The sequence below is a fragment of the Callorhinus ursinus genome, unplaced genomic scaffold (assembly GCF_003265705.2).
Source record: "Callorhinus ursinus isolate GAN/ISIS: 27379988/994484 unplaced genomic scaffold, GSC_fseal_2.0 scaffold7, whole genome shotgun sequence".
Classification (NCBI taxonomy): domain Eukaryota; kingdom Metazoa; phylum Chordata; class Mammalia; order Carnivora; family Otariidae; genus Callorhinus; species Callorhinus ursinus.
The window spans coordinates 31,965,455-31,988,276 of record NW_027397069.1 but is presented as its reverse complement, the minus strand read 5'-3'; the positions used below and the strand labels follow the sequence as shown (position 1 = coordinate 31,988,276).

The 22,822-nt window shown below is 35.5% G+C and overlaps 1 protein-coding gene across 1 annotated transcript in view; it reads right to left on the bottom strand.

The window, feature by feature from the left end:
* The window catches only part of KLHL1 (kelch like family member 1), a 378,887-nt gene that overhangs the window by 90,233 nt on the left and 265,832 nt on the right, over positions 1-22,822 (bottom strand). Inside the window, exon 7 of the mRNA XM_025874602.2 lies at positions 1,347-1,571. Within this exon, the coding sequence (XP_025730387.1) occupies positions 1,347-1,571 (225 nt within the window). The remainder of the gene's footprint in view (positions 1-1,346; positions 1,572-22,822) is intronic.

The window sequence follows — 22,822 nt, the reverse complement described above, 5'->3', positions numbered from 1 at the left end:
CAAAAATCCTCCAATATATTTGAAAAAAATCATATAAGAAATCTTTTATACTCATAAATATTAGCTGGGAAGAATCATATGCTGTTCAGGTTTTCCATATTATAATTGAGTTCCATGTGATTTAAATAAATTATATGGTTTTAATTTAGAGCACAGAATTTTAGAACTTGAAAAGGTCTCACACACTTACTACTATTCTTTAATTTAATAATGACTCATGTGAAGAAAAGGAAGGTAAACCAGAAGATCAGAAAGGTAAGTTGCTTTAATTCAGAGCTATTTTACTTACTTATTTATTTATTTATTTTTTAGATTGATGGTAGAGTAGACAAGAATGGGAAATGCAGTGCTGAAGACCTCAAAACACTAATACATGTTTTTTAAATGATCTACAATTTTGCTTGCCTATGAATGTCTATATCAGTGGATTTGCAATTAAACCTGGATACCTTTCTAATGTGTATATTCTAAATATGAAAGACAGTTGACTACTGACATATTTCACGTCTTCAAAAAAAGTAATTTGCACTTCCCTTTATAATCCCCAAGATACAAAATACAAATTCAGAAACTGTTAGCCATTATTACATTCCTCTTTTTCAAATATTTGTATAGAACTTTACAGTTTACATAGTGATTTCATATTCATTATCATCATTAGACTTTTATCTACTTAATAACTTTGAATTGGTGGCAAATCAAGAGACTGAGGGCTCATAGTTTAAGTGCTGACCTCAAATCATGTCAATATGGTAGTTTCAAGACTCACACCCAGATCTTCTGAATCCCAATATATTTCTCCCCATCTCCAGGTTACTCCATAGTAGAAATCAGTTGAATCCTATATTTTGACCCCTGATGCCAAGTGAGATGTTACTCTGTCTCTAAACCTTCCCCCATAAAGTTTTCAAGGTGGGATTACTTACGTGCAAAAGAATAGTTAGGCTTGTCTATCCAGCAGTGTGGAAGTGAGCCACCTCAATTTTAAATTTTTCTCAATGCACATTAGTCATTTCTTCCTCTGGGCTGCATTTCTCTGGCCTCTCTGTGATAGTTCTACTTTTTTTTTTTTTTCATATTGAACTTTACATAGTGTATGAATGTCAGATTGTGAAAACTTTAGGATAGCTTGAGACTTACTTATTTGGTATCTTTAACATCTTTCTCAACAGTTTAATGCACATTGATCAACACAGGAAAATGTTAAGAACTTAAAAATGCTCCAAATAAGCCTGTAATTTACCTAAAGTTAATGATAATTGATGACAATAATACTATATTTTAACATACATTTTCACTATCAATAAATGTTCTAAAAATAATATCAATAAAATAAGAGATCTTACCTAGACCATGTCTATGTGTTGACATTGGTGGTAAAACAGTCCAAGTCTTGGTTTTGGGATTGTAACATTCAACAGTGTTCAATGTCTTTAAGCCATCTCGACCTCCAATTACAAAGAGTTTGTCATCAATAACAGCCACACCAAACTGCAATCTCCTGCCGTTCATCATCCCTGCCTGGATCCACAAATTTGTTCTGAGGTCATATTTCTCTATGGTTGTAGCTCCTGATAAAACATAAAATCAAATAGTAACCATTTACTACTAATCCAACATATAACCTGCCCAAGGCAATGTACAAATTAAGATGTGAAAACATTCTTGTCACATTTATTTTTCTTAAAGAAAATGTGGCAGAAAGCCTAAGGGAGTAGTAATTTAACTACATTATTTTATCTTCTTGGCAGACACTAATGATCAAAATAGATACACATCTGTAACTTGTTTGAATTACATAATGGTCTCATGCTAAACTATTGATTCAATGGAATCATTGTTGGTCATATCACAGTTCTGTCCATAGATTTTACTACTTTCTATCACTGTTTGCTGTAAAAAAAAAAAAAAATCCTAGTATAATTTCTATATAATTCTTGTATAATTCTGAAAATGAAGATAAAAGAATTTAATAAATTCCTTACCATGTTTCTTTTTAGATTTTATTTATGCCTTAAGATAACAAAACATTTTATTTTACTTTATTTTTAAAGAGTTTATTTATTTGAGAGAGAGAGCACACACAAGCAGGGGGAGGGGCAAGAAGTAGACTCCCTACTGAGCAAGGAATCCCAATGTGTGGCTCAATCCCAGGACGCCGAGATCATGACCTGAGCCAATCCCAGGACCCCGAGATCATGAGCTGAGCCGAAGGCAGATGCTTAACTAACAGCCACCCAGGCGCCCCAAAATAAGAAAACAATTTAAAAGTCAATTTGAAGTTATGTAAATAAATGTCATCTATGCTTTTTTAAACCTTCTTTTTTGCATCTGGGGAATAGCTTAATAGAATTTAGAGACATAAAATGAATTTCTATGCTTTATCAATCATGTTATAATCTCTAAATAAAATAGCTTATCTTTCCTAAAAGCTTTTTATACATAAATTTGAGAAATGCAATAAATCTGATAGCAGTATAGAAATTGAAAGAATAAATAAGTTAAATTGCTGATTAGATATATTTTCATAGATTCATTTATACATTTCAATTAAAAATGTCTGCCTTGAACAAGTTCACAAATGTGTATATGACATGATATAGCTAATAAACACTAATCTTGCTTTTCAGTGTTTGGTCTTAACACTGTGAGACTCACAATCACCAATGTTTTATCTTCAATGATTAGATATCCCTAAAAAGGGAGTCAACATTCTTGTGTACTTTCACTTACTCACTAAAGATGTATTTTACTTGTAACATAATAAAAGTTTGCAAAGTAGGGAAAGCATTCATCAGGGGGACTCATTTACTATTTAGAAAGTAACCAGCACTGAACTAAACAAATATGAATAACTTGGTAGGAGAAGTTTTGCTAATTGAAGTAAAAATGATACAATGATGCTCCATTTTTATTCAAAGGTAGCAAAGAAGTAATAATATAGACACTAGGTTAGATGCATTAAATCTTTTTTATGTTATTAAAAATATGAGCTAATTTCCATATAACTAAATAACTAAAGGAATAAAAATAAACTGTAATGTTCATAAAAGTTATTTATACTACTTAGTAACATAAGAAAAAAGTATTTAAACCAGTGTGCTTATTTTATGCTTAAGTATATTTTCTATATTTTATATTTAATGTTTTATTGAATGATGAACACATCAAAATTCCAAGGCGAACTAATTTGTGGAATAATTTCAAGGTCATCTGAATTCTCAAAGCTTGGTAACATTGGGATTCCATGAATGCCTAATTAAAAATTATGTTATATGGAAGTACCTCTCTCTTATGACTAATCCTTGACAAATGATAATAGAAGAAATAGTGTAACTTAATCCTAATGAACCCAATTCCACGAGACCCATATTTTACAGGTATATATAGACAAGGAAGTATGTGTACAAGTGTACTTTTCATAATGTCCCAAACCTTGGTCAAAATCCTTGCAAAGAATTTGAGGTCCAGTCATCCTTCTAAAAGGAAATAGTTGGAAATGTGTGAAATTAATGGCTTCTGAGCAGCCAAAAGTGTTGTTATTCAAAGGGGAAAGTGAATATTTGATCTGAGTTTCAAAGTCTTATCCAAACAAGCTAGATATAACTTGAATCCCAACATATGGCAGGATATTTTACTTTTATAGCATTTTCCCTCTGAGTCTTCAGAAGTAACCTACTCATTTTATCCTAAAGTTGTTATATCAGAAATGGAGTACATCCTTGTCTTCATTTTTCAAATTAGACTCTTTTAATTTCCTATGGTTGCTATGAAAAATTACCTCAAACTTAGTAACTTAAAAAAATACACATTTATTATCTTACAGCTCTAGAGGTCAGAAGTTCAGAATAGGTCTTCCTGTGCTAAAATCAAGGTTGACAGGGACTTTAGGGAAGAAGTGAATTTCTTGCCTTTACCATTTTCCACAGGTCATCCATATGCTTTATGACTTTTTTTCCATCTTCAAAGCCAGCAACATTGCATCTCTGACATTGATTCTTATGATTACACTGGGCTCACCCATATATAATCTGAATGAATGTAGAATATTCCTATTTAATGTAGAATAGTCAGCTTAAAGTCAGCTAATTAGCAACCTTAATTCCCTTCACAACCTTAACACACACCCTCACACACACACACACACACACACACACACACTCATAGTTAGCTCTATGAGCTAGCATGTTCATAGATTCTGGGGATTAGAATGTAGACAAGGCCTATTTTCACTCCACTGTTTAACTTTGCATAGTTATAGAAAGCTTAGTAATACAAAACAAAGAAAGATTTATTGATTTGTAAAGCTTACTTATAGTCAATCTAATTGGTTATTTTTTTATTCAGTCAGCATGCAATATGAATGTTTTATCTCATTTTTAATGATCACAAAGCTAATAACATGCTTCCTCTTTTTCTAAAGAAAGCTATTAATAATAATGTTCTTTAAGAAATTTTCTTGGGGCACCTGGGTGGTGCAGTCGGTGAGGCATCTGACTCTTGGTTTCGGCTCAGGTCATGATCTCGGAGTCCATGAGATGGAGCCCCACATGGGATTCTGCACTCAGCGTGGAGTATGCTTAGGACTCTCCCTCTCCTTTTGCTTCTAAATAAACAGTATCTTTAACTTTAATAAATAAACAAATCTTTAAAAAAAAGAAAGAAAATTTCTACCAGTATACTTCATTAGCTATCTGTATAGACTTCTCTATTCTATTATTACTACTTTTTTTTTGTAATTTATCAATTTGTTTATGAATACTGTTTTTTTTCTTTGCTTATTAGAGTGTATATATTCCTTTAGTGGTTGCCTGAGTCAAAGGAAGAACAAAGCCATTCTCTCTGAGAAATGTTACCCTACGTTTCTCCTTACAGTAAAAGCAATATTTGTCGTTACATAAATTAAAAACAGAATATGAGTAAGAGTGGACTCTTGGGATAAATCATAAGTTTGAAAGAGATTAAAAAGAAAAATTTATTTTAGCATATAGTTAACTTTGGATTTATTCTGTTCATGAAACTATCACTAGTTATCTCAGCTGCCTGCATGACTTTAAAATGCATGACTGCAGACACAATAGAGTCCTGACAACTTTGATAAACTGGACAGCATCCACTCTGAGATTCCAAACCATAATCTAAGCAACCAATTTAAAATAATGTTTAGGCCCATTAAAACAGGTATAATGAGCACATCTGGCTATGGAGGTCTATTAGGTCTGGTTAGATCCCTATTGCTTTGTATTTTAAACTCTAGACTACTACGTTAAAGCATTTTGAGGTTGCATTATCTCTCGTAGAGAATTTTGCTATTCTATGAGCTATAACTTTGTATAGTAACAATATTATTTATAAAATGTGTAGTATAACTCAATAGAATCTAAAGCAATTTGTAAAATTTCCTAACTAAATGGAGTTATGTAATTCAAAGATAAATCTCATTCTTGGCATATAGAATAATGTGAAATAAAATTATAGACTATGTACTGGTAAGGACAAGGTGCCTGGCATTTAAGATAATATAAAGTTTTGATGTTGCTTTATTTGAAATAACTCCTAAAATATCATTTTCTGTAAAAAGTAGTCATAACATCAAGGGAAAACATAACACATATATTATTGAGGATTACTTAACATATTATCATGTTTTATTGAAATATGGTTGTTTAATAAGTATTGAGTAAAGGGTTTGGAGTAGACTTAAAAATAAGATATTAATATTAATAGATAATATTTAGTGAGTACTTCCTATGCTGTAAGAGATTTACATGTATTAGTATACTTTTTATTAAAAACTGATGACATAAGTATTATTATTATTGCCAAGTTTATTGAAAAGAAGATGAACCCACAAAAGCTTTAGTAACTTGCTCAGTGTCTCTGAGATAATAACTATTATTATGGATCCACAATATTAACCTGGCTCTAGAACGCACTCTGATAAACACATCTCTTTAGCACCTTATCTTGGTTATAGAACAGGTTCATTCCACTTAATACATGTGGTAGGCAGCGTTTCATAAATGCCCCTTCCTGAGATTTAATGACCTATTTCTCAGAACCTGTGAATGTGATAAGAAATCACTCCACTGGATTGTAACGCTGTCTGTCACAGTTCACCTTAATATAGGAAGATAACCTGATCACAGGAACCCCTGAAAATGGAGAGATTTCTCTGGCTAGTTGCAGAAGGGGAAGTCAGAGAGATTTGAAGCATGAGCAGGACTCGACCTGCTGGTTTGAAGATGGAAGGGGCCACATGAGAAGGAATACAGGTGGCCTCTAGGAGCCGAGAGTGTTCCTCACCTGACAGCCAACAAGGAAGCAGTCAGTCCCTTGGTTCTACCACAGTGAGCAGATTCTGTCAGTAGTCTGAATGAGCTTGGAAGATGGCCTCCAGCTCCGGATGAGAGCACAATCTAGCCAACACTTTGATTTCAGCCTTTTGAGGTCTTGAGCAGAGAATCTAGACATGCCACCCTGACTTCTGACCTACAGAACTATGAGCTAAGAGATGACAGTTGTTTTAAACCACTGTTTGTGGTAATTTGTCACTGCAGCAATAAAGTATAATTTGTTTTAATTTGCATTTTAAAAATTTATCAAGTATTTGTTTTCCAAGTTGAATAAACATAACATTGCATTAGATACAATGCAAATACAAAACTATTTTCCTCATGACAAAACAAACAGCAGGCTCCTGTCTTAAAATATCAAACTGAGAAAAAGTGCTCAAGAGATTATCTGGGGCTCTTTAGAGTTGTTCATTATACAGCCATATGTGATTAAATTGGGAACAACAGGAATTAATATTTGTACATTCCACTTTGGCATGACCAAGAGCAAGACTTACTCCAATATCTATAATTCAAATATCTTGAACACAGCACAGAATAAAATGATAATAGTTTTCTGAACTGACAAAATAATGTCACAGAAAAGCTCCTAGAAAGAAGATAAAGCTCCTTTATTCAACTCAACAGAAAGGCCCTCAGGTCTTCTCACAAAACTCTGTACTACAATTTTAATACCATATTAGTAAGCTCAGTTACCTGACTCACAAGACTTTTTATAAACCAGCAAAGAGAGTGATCTGGAGCAATTGAAAGCAGCAATAGCTGACAGTGAGGGAGTAATCAGGATAAAAATATGTGTTTTAATTGAAATAGAATACTCATTCACAGCTATTAAACAAAAAACACATTTTACAGTGCCTAAAGACTTTGGCATCAACACTGATGGTGATCTTGATGCCATCAAATCATTAAGAAAAAGTTAAATTATTTTAGATGTATTCTCTTTAAGGAAGCAGTAAATATGGAGAAGCATATTAGAAAAATTTAAAAGCAAAGATTTTTTTTAAGGATACTTCAAATACAAGACTTCAAGCTTTAAAGAAAATAGCATTATAAAGAATGGCATTTGTTTTTCAGAGTCCATCTTCTCTCATGGTTCATCTCCCCCTCCGATTTTCTCCCCTTCATTCTTCCCCTCCTGCTATTTTCTTTTTATTCTTAACATATATTGCATTGTTTCAGAGGTACAGATCTGTGATTCAACAGTCTTGCACAATTCACAGCACTCACCATAGCACATACACTCCCCAATGTCTATCACCCAGCCACCCCCTCCCTCCCACTCCACCCCCACTGAAGCAAAACTCAGTTTGTTATCTGAGAATAAGAATTCCTCATATCAGTGAGGTCATATGATACAAGTCTTTCTCTGATTGAGTTATTTCACTAAACATAACACCCTCCAGTTCCATCCACGTCATTGCAAATGGCAAGATCTCATTCCTTTTGATGGCTGCATAATATTCCATTGTATAAACATATACCACAGCTTCTTTATCCATTCATCAGTCGATGGACATCTTGGCTCTTTCCACAGTTTGGCTATTGTGGACATTGCTACTATAAACATCGGGGTGCATGTACCCCTTTGGAACCCTACATTTGTACCTTTGGGGTAAATACCCAGTAGTGCAATTGCTGGATCATAGGGTAGCTCTATTTTCAAATTTTTGAGGGACCTCCATACTGTTTTCCAGAGTACTTGCACCAGTTTGCATTCCCACCAGCAGTGTAGGAGGGTTCCCCTTTCTCCACATCCCCGCCAACATCTGTCATTTTCTGATTTGTTAATTTTAGCCATTTAGACTGGTATGAGGTGATATCTCATTGAGGTTTTGATTTGGATTTCCCTGAGGCCGAGCATTGTTGTGCACATTTTCATGTGTCTCTTGGCCATTTGGATGTCTTCTTTGGAAAAATGTCTGTTCATGTCTTCTGCCCATTTCTTGATTGGATTATTTGTTCCTTGGGTGTTGAGTTTGATAAGTTCTTTATAGATTTTGGATACTAGCCCTTTATCTGCTATGTCATTTGCAAATATTTTCTCCCATTCTGTCGGTTGTCTTTTGGTTTTGTGGACTGTTTCTTTTGCTGTGCAAAAGCTTTTTATCTTGATGAAATACCAATAGTTCATTTTTGCCCTTGCTTCCCTTAGCCTTTGGCGATGTTTCTAGGAAGAAGTTGCTGCGGCTGAGGTCGAAGAGGTTGCTGCCTGTGTTCTCCTTTAGGTTTTGATGGACTCCTGTCTCACATTTAGGTCTTTCAACCATTTGGAATCTATTTTTGTGTGTGGTGTAAGGAAATGGTCCAGTTTCATTCTTCTGCATGTGGCTGTCCAATTTTCCCAACACTATTTGTTGAAGAGACTGTCTTCTCCATTGGACATTCTTTTGTGCTTGTTGAAGATTAGTTGACAATAGAGTTGAGGGTCCATTTCTGGGCTCTCTATTCTGTTCCATTGATCTATGTGTCTGTTTTTGTGCCAGTACCATACTGTTTTGATGATGACAGCTTTGTAATAGAGCTGGAAGTCCAGAATTGTGATGCCACCAGTTTTGCTTTTCTTTTTCAACATTCGTCTGGCTATTCGGGGTCTTTTCTGGTTCGATATATATTTTAGGATTATTTGTTCCACATCCTAGAAAAAAGTGGATGGTATTTTGATGGGGATTGCATTGAATGTGTAGATTGCTCTAGGTAGCATTGACCTCTTCACAATATTTTTTCTTCCAATCCATGAGCATGGGACGTTTTTCCATTTCTTTGTGCCTTCCTCAATTTCTTTCATGAGTAATTATAGTTTTTTGAGTACAGATCCTTTGCCTCTTTGGTTGATTTATTCTGAGGTATCTTATGGTTTGGGGTGCAATTGTAAATGGGATCGACTCCTTAAATTCTCTCTCTTCTGTCTTGTTTTTGGTGTATAGGAATGCCACTGATTTCTGTGCATCGATTTTATACCCTGCTACTTTACTGAATTCCTGTATGAACTCTAGCAGTTTTGGGGTGGAGTCTTTTGGGTTTTCCACATAAAGTATCATATCATGTGCAAAGAGTGAGAGTTTGACTGATTCTTTGCCGATTTGGATGCCTTTGATTTCTTTTTGCTATCTGATTGCTGTGGCTAGGACCTCTAATATTATGTTGAATAGCAGTGGTGAGAGTGGACATCCCTGCTGCGTTCCTGACCTTAGGGGGAAAGCTCTTAGTTTTTCCCCATTGAGAATGATATTTGCTGTTGGTTTTTCATAGATGGCTTTTATGATATTGAGGTATGTACCCTCTATCACTATACTCTGAAGAGTTTTGATCAAGAAAGGATGCTGTACTTTGTCAAATGCTTTTTCTGCATCTATGGAGAAGGTCATATGGTTCTTGTTCTTTCTTATATTAATGTGTTGTATCACGTTGATTGATTTGCGGATGTTGAACCAACCTTGCAGCCCAAGGATAAATCCCACTTGGTCTTGGTGAATAATCCTTTTAATGTACTGTTGGATCCTATTGGCTAGTATTTTGGTGAGAATTGTTGCATCCATGTTCATCACGGATATTGGTCTGTAATTCTCCTTTTTGATGGGGTCTTTGTCTGGTTTGGGGATCAAGGTAATGGTGGCCTCATAAAACGAATTTGGAAGTTTTCCTTCCATTTCTATTCTTGGAACAGTTTCAGAAGAATAGGTATTATTCTTTAAAAGTTTGGCAGAGGGCGCCTGAGTGGCTCAGTTGGTTGAGCGACTGCCTTCGGCTCAGGTCATGATCCTGGAGTCCCGGGATCGAGTCCCCCATTGGGCTCTCTGTTCAGCAGAGAGTCTGCTTCTCCCTCTGACCCTCCCCCCTCTCATGTTCTCTCTCTCTATCTCATTCTCTGTCTCCAATAAATAAATAAATAAATCTTTCAAAAAAATAAATAAAAGTTTGGTAGAATTCCCCTGGGAGGCCATCTGGCCCCGGGCTCTTGTTTGTTGGGAGATTTTTCAGGACTGCTTCAATTTCCTTACTGGTTATAGGTCTGTTCAGGTTTTCTATTTCTTCCTGGTTCAGTTTTGGTAGTTGATACATCTCTAGGGATCCATCCATTTCTTCCAATTTATGTAATTTGCTGGCATAGAGTTGCTCATAATATGTTCTTATAATTGTTTGTATTTCTTTTTTTTTTTTAAAGATTTTATTTATTTATTAGAGAGTGAGCGAGAGAGAAACAGCATGAGAGGGGAGAAGGTCAGAGGGAGAAGCAGACTCCCCCGCTGAGCCGGGAGCCCGATGTGGGACTCGATCCCGGGACTCCAGGATCATGACCTGAGCCGAAGGCAGTCGCTTAACCAACTGAGCCACCCAGGTGCCCTTATAATTGTTTGTATTTCTTTGGTGTTGGTTGTGATCTCTCCTCTTTCATTCATGATTTTGTTGATTTGGGTCATTTCTCTTTTTTTTTTTTTATAAGTCTGGCCAGGGGTTTATCAATCTTGTGAATTCTTTCAAAGAACCAGCTCCTAGTTTTGTAGACCTGTTTTACTGTTTTTTTGGTTTCTATTTCACTGATACTGCTCTGATCTTTATTATTTCTCTTCTCCTACTGGGTTTAGGCTTTATTTGCTGTTTTTTCTCCAGCTCCTTTAGGTGTAGGGTTATGTTGTATATTTGAGACCTTTCTTATTTCTTGAGAAAGGCTTGTATTGCTACATACTTTCCTCTTAGAACGGCCTTTGCTGCATCCCAAAGCTTCTGAACAGTTGTGTTTTCATTATCATTTGTTTCCATGATTTTTTAAATTCTTCTTGAATTTCCTGGTTGACCCATTCATTCTTTCATAAGATGCTCTTTAGCCTTCATGTATTTGAGTTCTTTCTGACTTTCCTCTTGTGACTGAGTTCTAGTTTAAAAGCATTGTGAGCCAAAAGTATGCAGGGAATAATCCCAGTCTTTTGGTACTGGTTGAGACCTGATTTGTTACCTAGGATGTGATCTATTCTATAGAAAGTTCCATGGGCAATAGAGGAGAATGTGTATTCCATTGCTTTGGGATGGAATGTTCTGAATATGTCTGTGAAGCCCATTTGGTCCAGTGTGTCATTTAAGGTCTTTATTTCCTTGTTGATCTTTTGCTTAGATAATCTGTCCATTTCAGTGAGGGGGGTGTTAAAGTCCCCCACTATTATTGTATTGTTGTCAATGTGTTTCTTTGCTTTTGTTATTAATTGCCTTATATATTTGACTGCTCCCATGTTAGGGGCATAGATATTTACAATTGTTAGATCTTCTTGTGGGATAGACCCTTTAAGTAGGATATAGTGTCCTTCCTCATCTCTTTTTACAGACTTTGTTTTAAAATATTATTTGTCTGATATAAGGATTGCCTCCCCAGCTTTCCTTTGGTGTCCATTAGCATGGTAAATCGTGTACCACCTCCTCACTTTCAATCTGGGGGTGTCTTGGGGTCTAAAATGAGTCTCTTGTAGACAGCATATCGATGGGTCTTGTTTTTTAATCCAATCTGATAGCCTATGTCTTTTGATTGGGGCATTTATCCCATTTACTTTCAGGGTAACTATTGAGAGATATGAATTTAGTGCCATTGTATTGCTGTAAGGTGACTGTTATTGTATATTGTCTGTGTTCCTTTCTGGTCTATGCTGCTTTTAGGCTCTCTCTTTGCTTAGAGCACCCCTTTCAACATTTCTTGTAGGGCTGGTTTCGTGTTTGCAAATTCCTTTAGTTCTTGTTTGTTCTGGAAGCTTTTTATCTCTCCTTCTATTTTCAATGACAGCCTAGCTGGATATAGTATTCTTGGCTGCATATTTTTCTGGTTTAGTGCTCTGAAGATATCATGCCTGTCCTTTCTGGCCTGCCAGGTCTCTGTGGATAGGTCTGTTGTCAATCTAATGTTTCTACCATTATAGGTTACAGACCTCTTGTCTGGAACTGCTTTCAGGAATTTCTCTTTGTCTCTGAGACTCGTAAGTTTTACTATTTTGGATTGGTTTTACTCCTAAGTTTTACTATTTGGATTTTGATGCTTGTTTCCTTCCCCTCATTAGGGAAGTTCTTTGCTATAATTTGCTCCAATATACCTTCTGCCCCTCTCTCTCTTTCTTCTTCTTCTGGGATCCCAATTATTCTAATGTTGTTTCATCTTATGGTATCGCTTATCTCTCAAATTCTGCCCTCGTCATCCAGTAGTTGTTTATCTCTCTTTTGGATAAAGAGATTTTCCATCATTTGTCTTCTATATCGCTGATTCTCTCCTCTGCCTAATTTATTTCAGCCGTTAATGCCCCCATTTTTGATTGCACCTCATTAATAGTCTTTTTGATTTCGACTTGGTTAGATTTTAGTTCTTTTATTTCTCCAGAAAGTGTTTCTATAATAACTTCCATGCTTTTTTCAAGCCCAGCTAGTATCTTTAAAATCATGATTCTGAACTCTAGGTCCTACTAGTGTCCATACTGAGTAGGTCCCTGGCCGTCGGTACTACCTCTTGTTCTTTTGGTTGAGGTGATTTTTTTCTGTCTTGTCATTTTGTCCAGAGAATAGATGAATGAGAGAACAAAATGCTAACAGGGTAACAACATCCCCAAAAAATATACTCTAAACAAATCAGAGAAGACCTGAGACCAGGGGAAATAAAGGGAAAGAAAGAAGAAAGAAAGAGAATAAAAAAGAGAAAGAAAAAGATAAAAACAAAAACAGAATGAAACAAAAAAATCAGTATATGATCAAATATTATCAGGTTGGTGCATAGATCAGTGCCACACACTAGATGTTTTGTGTATTTTGGTCTGTTAGAAGAAAGTGCCTCCCAAAATTTTAAAGAAAGAAAAATTATATATGTACAAAAATAAGGGTTGATATGATAAAGGGATGGAATATGAGTGTAAAGATGAAAATTATAAAAGATTTCATAAAAGGAATTGATGATAAGAAGTTGGTTGAAAAAGAAAGAAGAGGATTTAAAAAGAAAGAAAGAAAGAAGAAAAAAAAGGGGGGAGACAACGTGATCAGACAGGAGAGTAGAACAAAGGCATACACTAGAGATTTAGGGTATATTTTGATCTGTTAGAGGAAACTGTATCTCTATATTTTAAAGAGAGAATAACTAATATATATATATATATATATATATATATATATATATATATATATATATGCCAAAAATAAGGTTAACTACTATGAAGGGATAGAATATGACTCTAAAAATGAAAAATAAAAATATTTTTTAAAAAAGGGATTGATATGATGGTTGAAAAAGCGAAAAAGAAAAATTCAAAAAAAAAGACGGTTAAAAAAATTAACTTTGAAAGACTAAAGAATCATGGTAAAAAAGCCATGAATTCTATGTGCAGTATTCCCCTAGCGCTGGAGTTCTGCTGTTCTCATTGATCGATAAACTTGGTCTTGGCTGGCTGTTCTTGCTGATCTTCTGGGGGAGGGGCCTGTTGCCGTGGTTCCCGAATGTCTTTGCTGGAGGCGGAATTGCCTGGCCCTTGTCATTCTGGGCTAAGTAATCTGCTTGGGTTTGCTCTCGGGAGCTTTTGTTCCCTGCAAGCCTTCTGTACAGCTTTGGAGGACAAGAGTGAAAATGGCGGCCTCCCAGTCTCTGCCCTGGAGGAGCCTAGAATTCGGGGCCCTGCTCCTCAGTGTACCCCCAGAGGAAAGCAGTCAATCACTCCTGTCTCCCTGGTCTCCGGCTGCACTCCATGCTCACCAGGCCTGTGACTGAGCGTTTCTATCTCTGGCACCCGACTTGGTGTGGAGTCTCCAAACCCAGCAGATCCCTGCGCGGTGCTCCCGCACCATTCCCCCCAGGGGAGGTAAGGGAGTCTTTTCAGATCTGCTGCTTGTTGGGTCCCTGCTGGAGGAGCAGTGGCCTGACTGTGTTGCAGAACACAGTTTATGGCAACCCCGAGCTGAGAGCCCACACCTCGGCTCCGTCTCTGCAGCTGGCTTTCCTGCTCCGATACCTGGGAGCTCTGCCACACTCAGGCACCCCCGGTGTTTCTGTGACCCTGAGGCTCCTGAGACTACACTGTCCCGTGAGGGTTCCACCCCCCACTTAGCCACTGGAGCGACGTGCCTCAGCGGAGCCGACTTCTAAAAGTTCCTATTTTTTGCTCCGCTGCTCTATCACTTGCCAGAAGTGGCCATTGGAGGCCCCCCTCCCCCGCCATCTCTCCTCCCGAATATCGCCTCGGATTCACTTTTCCGCACATCCTACCTACCAGAAAGTGGTCGCTTTTCTGTTCAAAGAGTTGCTGCTATTCTTTTCTTCGATCTCTTGTTTAGGTCATTGGTGTTCAGAATGGTTTGATCCCTATCCAGCTGAATTCCTGGGACCAGGAGAAATCCAGGTCTCCTACTCCTCTGCCATCTTGCTCCACCTCCCCCAGGGAGATTTTAAGTAAATTGTCCTGGGTTACACTTTACTAAAATCTTGAATGTCCCAGAAGATTAAAAAGCAAGGGATGAGCCTTGGGTGTTATATGCAACTAATGAATTATTGAACACTACACCAAAAACTAATGATGTACTACTCTACCCTGGCTAACTGAACATAATAATAAAAAAAAATTAAGACAGAAACAGGTGATTTATTTTTACTTCTAGGTGGACTTAAGATCAAAGGTCCATGACGTAAAACCTTAAGACCCAGAAGTTAAAAAGTACATATTAATATATATATCATTACCAGTCATCTAAATATAAAATAGTTACATCAAAAACGCACAAAAAAGAAATAAAGAAAAGACTGAGAACATTGACAACAAAAACTTTTTATAAATCTAGCAATGAGTAAATTTCCTTGATAAATAAAAAGGCTTTAGAGATAAAGAAGTATTAGAAACATTAAAATAGTAATATGATAATGATATTAGCAGGTGATAAATGGGAAAGTAATATGAGTAATATGTAAATGTCAGGAAATTTACTTAAACTTTCTAATTAATAACCTTATTAGATTTATAGCAGATTTAGAAAATGGATAATTTTGGGTTGACATCAAAACCAGCAGCTTGATATTAAATCGATGCAACTTTTGGGGAATGGGTAGAGTGTATGAGTGTGTGTGGTGTGTGTGTGTGTGTGTGTGTAGTAAAATATACAGTAAATTTAGGAAATGGGGGTGGATTTTTTATTTGTAACTTCTTATTTTAAATATTTTATCATAAATATATCTTAGTTCTATAATTGAAATACTAATTTCTTTTTAAAAGCAGCTTTTGGTGTTGTTAACAATGACATAGGAAAGGGACTTAAAAAGATAATCCAAAATTGTAGTTATTATTTCTATCACTATTACTTAGCTATCGTTTTTATAGCACAGAGCTCATATATTAAAATAACTTTATAGCAAAAGAACATATATGTTAAAGCATTATTGCAAGCATAGTTTTTTAATTTTCTTAATAAACACTCATTAAACATAAACTCATGTACTTAACATTTTCAAATTGAATATTTATTTTCACAACTAACATTTGCCAAAATGAACCAAATCTTTGCTATTTAGATTATTATTAAAATGCCCTATGTTATAATACTTTCCATATAATACCTATTAGAATTTTTCTAACCTTTGTTGAAAATGTAGGTACCAGTGAATGAAAGGAAAAATAAATATCATGACAATTGGATTCTAGTTCTATTACCGACTATATAACAAAAATACCAGTCATTGAAGTGCCTTTTCATAGGTATAGTAAAAGAACATGAGGTCTTATTGATCTCCACCTAAACTATGTACTCTTGGGAAATAAATTTTTGCCTTTTTCATAAAGGAGTACCCACTTTACAAAGATGTACTAATTGAAGGCTCTCTGTGATCTCCTGATATTTGCTCATTTAAAGTAAAGCCTTACATTAGTACCACATTAAGTGAAAGTATAGCAACCTCTACTTATCTTTAAATCTCTTACTTCTCAAAATAAATAAATGAATGAATCTTTTACTTCTCATTCTCTGTAAATATCTACCAAAGAAGTAACTTAAAGTAGCCCTTAGGAGTCCTTCTTTGCCAGGGAAGAGCCACACATTGAAGAATTCAGATCTGGTTTGTATGAAACATATGCACAAACACACACAGACTTATTCCCCTTGGATCTGCAAAAGGAGACTACATTTAGAAAACAGATGTATTTGTTATCATTTGCTGTATATTCACAAGAAGATTGATCAAAAAGAATGCACTGAGTGCCCCAGAATTTATGATTATGGTAGGCATTTTATCATAACACACTAATTTATTATTCAATCCACATTCATAGAAAGATCTACAGAATGTACAGTGATGTGGCCCAAATCCTCCGACTACTAAAAGGAGAAATAAAGTTATTATTAGACTAAATTTTGAAGAATTTGACTTATAATTTTCATCCTGATTCAGCCTCAGAAGAGATACCAAAAAGAGTTACAATCAAGATAGTCACTAAGCTTTGTTTCTTTCTAATGAGTATGAGGCTATGAAAGAAGACTTCACTGACAAGTGATTCACTTTTCACCAGAAAGAGCCTTCTTTCACTCTCCAATAAAGAGCATGGCTTCCACAGACTTTTTTTTTTTTTATGTTATGTTAGTCTTCATTAGTTTTTGATGTAATGTTCCATGATTCATTGTTTGCGTATAACACCCAGTGCACAGACTCTTAATTATAGAGAACAAACTGATGGTCACCAGAGGGGAGGGGGTGTGGGGGGATGGGTTAAATAGGTGATGGACATTAAGGAGTGCACGCGTTGTCATGGGCACAGTGTTGAATCACTATATTGTACAACTGAAACTAATATAACACTGTGTGTTAACTAACTGGAACTAAAATAAAATCTTAAAAAAAAGAGTATGACTTCCATGGCTGAAAGTCCCTTGTCTGGAGGCTCCCTGAGAATGATATAAACAACCAGAATTTAACCTAACACATAAGCATCTCTGATTCTAAAGACTGTTAAGGAAGCCAAAGTCTTGACTTTACTTTGTTCTCCCCCCAAGACCCCTGAGCAAGTATGGTTCTCCTCTAAAATATGTTAGCAGCCTACTAAGTAGATGTCTGTGCCAGAAGACAATTCTTTGTGTCTGAAAAACAAACTAGGCTGAGGCTAACAGGATGTCATCCATGGTTTTGAGTTGTTTCTATAATCTTGTGCAAACTGATGACCTTGAACTGGTAAATCTCCAATGGTATACTTTAAGTTCAAAGAAAATGTACTGAAGTGGAACCAAAGTGACTGAATGAAGTTACTGAGGCAGACATCAAGTAGGGCAGTACTCAAAGGGCAAAGATGAAAGAATAAGCTTTCTTTTGTTATATGGATTTTCTTCAGAAAAAGTCATACAGTATTTTAAAGTCACTTAACCTACCTAATTGTAAATGCTCACATAGAATTGTAAGTGAATCATTTTCTTAAAGCTATGTGATGATTACTATTGAGTTAAATGCTTTAAAAATTGTCCAGTTGTAGAACTGCAGTATTAAAAACTATTCTTTAAAGGTTCTTGATAGTGAAGCTTGGTGAGCTCAAGCCAAGGAAGTAAAAATCAGGTCAAGATAGTTAATTCTACCTATTTCATTTTCCATTTTTGCCTTTCAATAATGCTTATAATGATGCAATGTGATGAGACAAATTCAGGATAAAGAATCTGGTCAAGTCCTTTGAATAAAAAAAGACAAATATCAGGAGCTTATCCCTAAAGTTCAATTTTTTAATATATGAAAATCCAAGGTACACATTAAATGTTTAAATGCCATAATAACATATACTCTATAATCAAATGATCCAATAAAAAATATCAAGGAAATTAAGGTTTTTATTTTGTGGTTTAGAATTAATGTTTTTCCCTCCTTTATGGTTTTTTCATCAACATTCTTCTTATAAGCTTTATTAAGAAAATTTTATTTCAGTTCACATGAAAGATGTAGGGAGGGCTGTCTTATCGATCAGACACCTGGCTGTTAATGAAAATCAATAATTGACATGTGGCTGCAACTTGGCCATCAACAAGGAAGCAATGCACATATGTTGAAATAAAAGACTATACACTCAGTCCATTGTGACCTAAGAGAAGAATCACTGCTACTGTGGTCTTGCCACCAGTGTATTTGCTGTATCTTTAGCCTCCATTGATCATTCACAGCTGTCATGTGTGAGATGATAAACAGAATTTATAATACTTCAATTTTATTATTTTCTCTCTTTTACCTCCAAAGAATATCAATTTGGAAACTTCTCAGCTTTTAACCCTTTGCTCATTCTTTCTTTGGAACTAAAACAGTTGACCCTTGGACTACACTAGTTTGAACTATGTGGGTCCGCTTACAGATGAATTTTTTTTTTTTTTTTGATACAGGACTGCAATTGTATTTTCTCTTCCTTATGATTTTCTTAATAACATTTTCTTTTCTCTAGCTTACTTTATTGTAAGAATACAGAATATAACACACATACAAAATTCATGTAAATTGACTGTTTATGTTACTGGTAAGGCTTCCAGTCAACAGTGGGCTATTGGTAGTTCGGTTTTGGGGAAGTCAAAAGTTATATATGAATTTTCAACTGTGCAGGGGTCAGTGCCCCAACTCCCCCATTGTTCAAGGGTCAACTGTAGTCACTTATACATGGCTTACTTTAAGCCAGAGGGGCCTCTGCTTGCCTGTTGTGGTCCTGTATATAGGAAAGCCCACTGTGGTTGCTTTGTGTCAAGAAGACAGCAGTGCCTATCAGAATCTTAATTCCCCTTCAGCCAAAGCAAAGGAGGGTTGCTGCTTCATAGACTTATGCCTACAAGAAGGACCTTGCAGTGGCCATCAACCTCATACCCTAGCATTTTAGTTCCATTTCTCCATATCAAGCAGCATAATTCTACAATATTTCCTCAAATACAGTCTTTGCGTTGCATGGTTCTGATATGCATGAGTTTTAGTTATCCTGGTTTAGTTAAATAACACTAATCCCCCAACAAATTTCAGATACCACAATATATTAACAGTGAGTAATGGCATAAAATGCAAACTTTGCTACTAGCTCTTTAGTGCACAAATCACTACTTAAATGACAAATGTACATCAGGATCAGTGACCAATCACATCCCTTCTTTCAAAGTCTACAAATGATTGCTCATTGCACTTCTGTTATTGAGTTCATGCACAGGCTATTGTGTTGCCTTTTTGTCTCCTAGTGACAAACTCACTGTCATTTTATGAAATAAATAAATAAATAAATAATAAAAAGATAATTGAAGAGAGAATTGCCTAACAAAGGGGTAAGTGGAGCATAAAGGCGAAAGGTGATAAGGCTAGAAGTGAAATTACAGTAGAGTCACAGACTTTCATATCCTGTTGGTTGAGGATTGCCTCTGGAGCTCTAACCCCCATCCTATACTTGTACTACTGGGCTGCCCGTGCAAGGGCCATGCAATCTGAGTTTGTTCTCAATACAACAAAGAATGCTCTTGGGCAGATAAGCAGGGAGACTAGGAGGTCACTTGTGGTGGAACCTTGTAAACATGCACAGAAACTGTCTATTTCCCTCTGCTAATACGTTAAAGTTGGGTCAAGGGAATGTGGCATTTGGCACTACAGGTTTCCTAGAAATACTGTAGAGAGGTTTATTTTCTTCTGTAAGCTAGGGTTGGAAAACCTTTTCTATAAAGGGCCAGACAGTAAAAAATGTAGTCTGTGGGTCTCCTTATGGGTCTCTTTGTTGTAACCATATGGTTATTATAGAGTGAAAGCCTATAATAATCGGCTATAAACAATAGGCAAACAAATGAGGGATGTTCAATAAAACTTTATGGCTACTGAAATATGAATTTCACAAAATGCAAATATTCACTAAATGCATCACTAAATATTATTCTTTACTTTGCTCTTTACAATGCTTATAATGTAAAAACCAAAGCCATACAAAACAGATAGTGGGCTAGATTTGGCCTGTGGGCCATGGTTTGTCAACCCTTGCTCTTAGAATGCCAATATGATATAAATATTTGGAGAAAATGGCACTTGGCAAATGTTTGTTGGTTATAATAAATCAAATAAGTCTTCATTTTTGAAAGAAAGGAACTGAATTACATATATATAGCAATTTGTGTATCAGATTTTACTCATTAGAGTGGCCTTCCCCAGCCAATCATCATAAAACAGCAACATGGGCCTTTATCCTGAACTCCTCATCCCACTTTCTTGACTTTATATTTCTCTATAACTAGTCATCACATGAACTATTTCATACTAATGTATATGTTTGTTTATTGTCTCCTGAATATAATTTAAGCTACAACAGGCCAGAGACTTTTACTATTTAGTTTACCAGCACTAAGAACCATGACTAAAAGTTAGTATGAATATTTGTAGCAGAAATAGACAATTCAAAAAGAGTGAGTTAGTAATCTGAGAACCTAAGAAATGCTGAGGAACCAGCTATAGAAGGGAGACAATTATAATCCAATTTCATAATTAATACTTTCCAGTAATTGGGGGAGAGATTTTAAAAATACAATATCTATTTTTTCCCAATGTGGGGAAAAAAAGCAATATTAGCAGAATTATCAGAAAGTTTCATTTTTTATTCAACACGTGAACACCTATATAAAAATGATTTTAGTCTAATAGAATTATAATTAGACTGACAAATATATGAAACTGTTATTTATTCATGCCCATGCTTCAGAGGTGGACATTGGCAATGGTCACCTATAGAGATTCCTGTAAACAAGAAACTTAAAGAGAAATTGGAATTATGTACAACAAAGGTATCTCTAACTAGAACCTTGTAGGACAATAGACCAAGTAAAGCTTAAAGATAGTATAATATGTGAAAATAATTTATTTGTATAATTGCTATAAAATATACTTAATTTAATTATCCTTATAGTAAAGAATAATATGTTTTTAAATTCTTATCTGGATAAAGATCAAATTGATACATTCAAATTTTGATGCAGAAGCATAGTTATATGCTTTTATAAGTGAACTCATGTTGTTATAAACTTCCTTTTTTTTAAAAGATTTTATTTATTTATTTGTCAGAGAGAGAGTGCACATGCACAAGCAGGGGGAGTGGCAGGTAGAGGGAGAAGGGGGCTCCCAGCTCAGCAGGGATGCGGGACTTGATCCCAGTCAGAAGCTTACTGCTATGATGTTTCTTAGCTGGGTTTGCTCTGTGAACCATAACAGCCTCAACCCCAGTGACTAGCGGCTTAAGTGTGAACAAAAATTTACCAGCAATGAATAATATATAACACTTCAAAATATTACTCCCACCGGGGCGCCTGGGTGGCTCAGTTGGTTAAGTAACTGCCTTTGGCTCAGGTCATGATCCCGGAGTCCTAGGATCGAGCCCCGCATCGGGCTCCCTGCTCAGTGAGGAGCCTGCTTCTCTCTCTGTCTCTGCCCGCCACTCACCCTGCTTGTGCTCTCTCTCTCTCGCTCGCTCGCTGTCAAATAAATAAATAAATACACAAAAAATATTACTCTCACCATCAATTATTGAATCACTTAAGTTTTTCACATGTGTTCCTGTTGATATTTCTCACAGCATCTCAGAAATATGTAATATTATTCCCAATCTCCATATTAAGGGACACCAACATTTGGAATACTTACTTATCTTACTAAAGATCACAAAGCTCACACAACTCTGTTTCAGTTTTACCAAAATGAGTAAATGTCATGCACCAAGAGGTATTTGGGATTGTTGGTGAGGAATGAGGTCTTGAAGCCTGTAGGTAAGCCACAAGTCTTGAAATAATTAAAACTGTTTTTTTAAAAACTCCTTACATTTCTAGTAAATGCACATTAATATGGGCTTACATAAATATGTGCACATGCATAGTATGTACTTACATGTATATATAACTATATTTTCAAAAGTTTAAATCTAGTATGGAAACTTATTTTTGGTTTGGTGTTTTGTTGTTGATAGAAAATGGAATATTCAATTTTTTGTTTATAATTTGCTTTTATACTTAAAAAAACTAATTAATTAAATGTACAACTATACTCCCACATGACAAAGATAATAGGGATTTCTGAGGCATCAACATTTTCACTTTCCCCATCTCTTGCTTACTGGAGAGAAATTGAAATTGGCATCACCCTCATCATTGAAATTATTATCTCCCTCTCTCAGTAGGTATGGTTTGATTCCTTGAGTAATATGTATAGTTAATATGACTCTAGTGTAATAGCATAAATTAAATGTGCCTATCCTCTTTGGTATTTATTCATGCATTTTACTCTTGCTATTAAATCATCCCTTGGTGGATATATCATTATGTGTATAGATCATTATCTACAAATGTACATTTGTATTTCTAAACCACATTAATGCTGCATGGTCTTAAAAGAATTCCTCAAAAGTCAGACATCAAGGCTACGTGAGTGTGAAACAGAACTAACATAAAATTCTTCAAAACTTTGACACTGAGTAAAAATATATCCTAAATTCTGGTTATATCAGATAATATTTCATATTCAT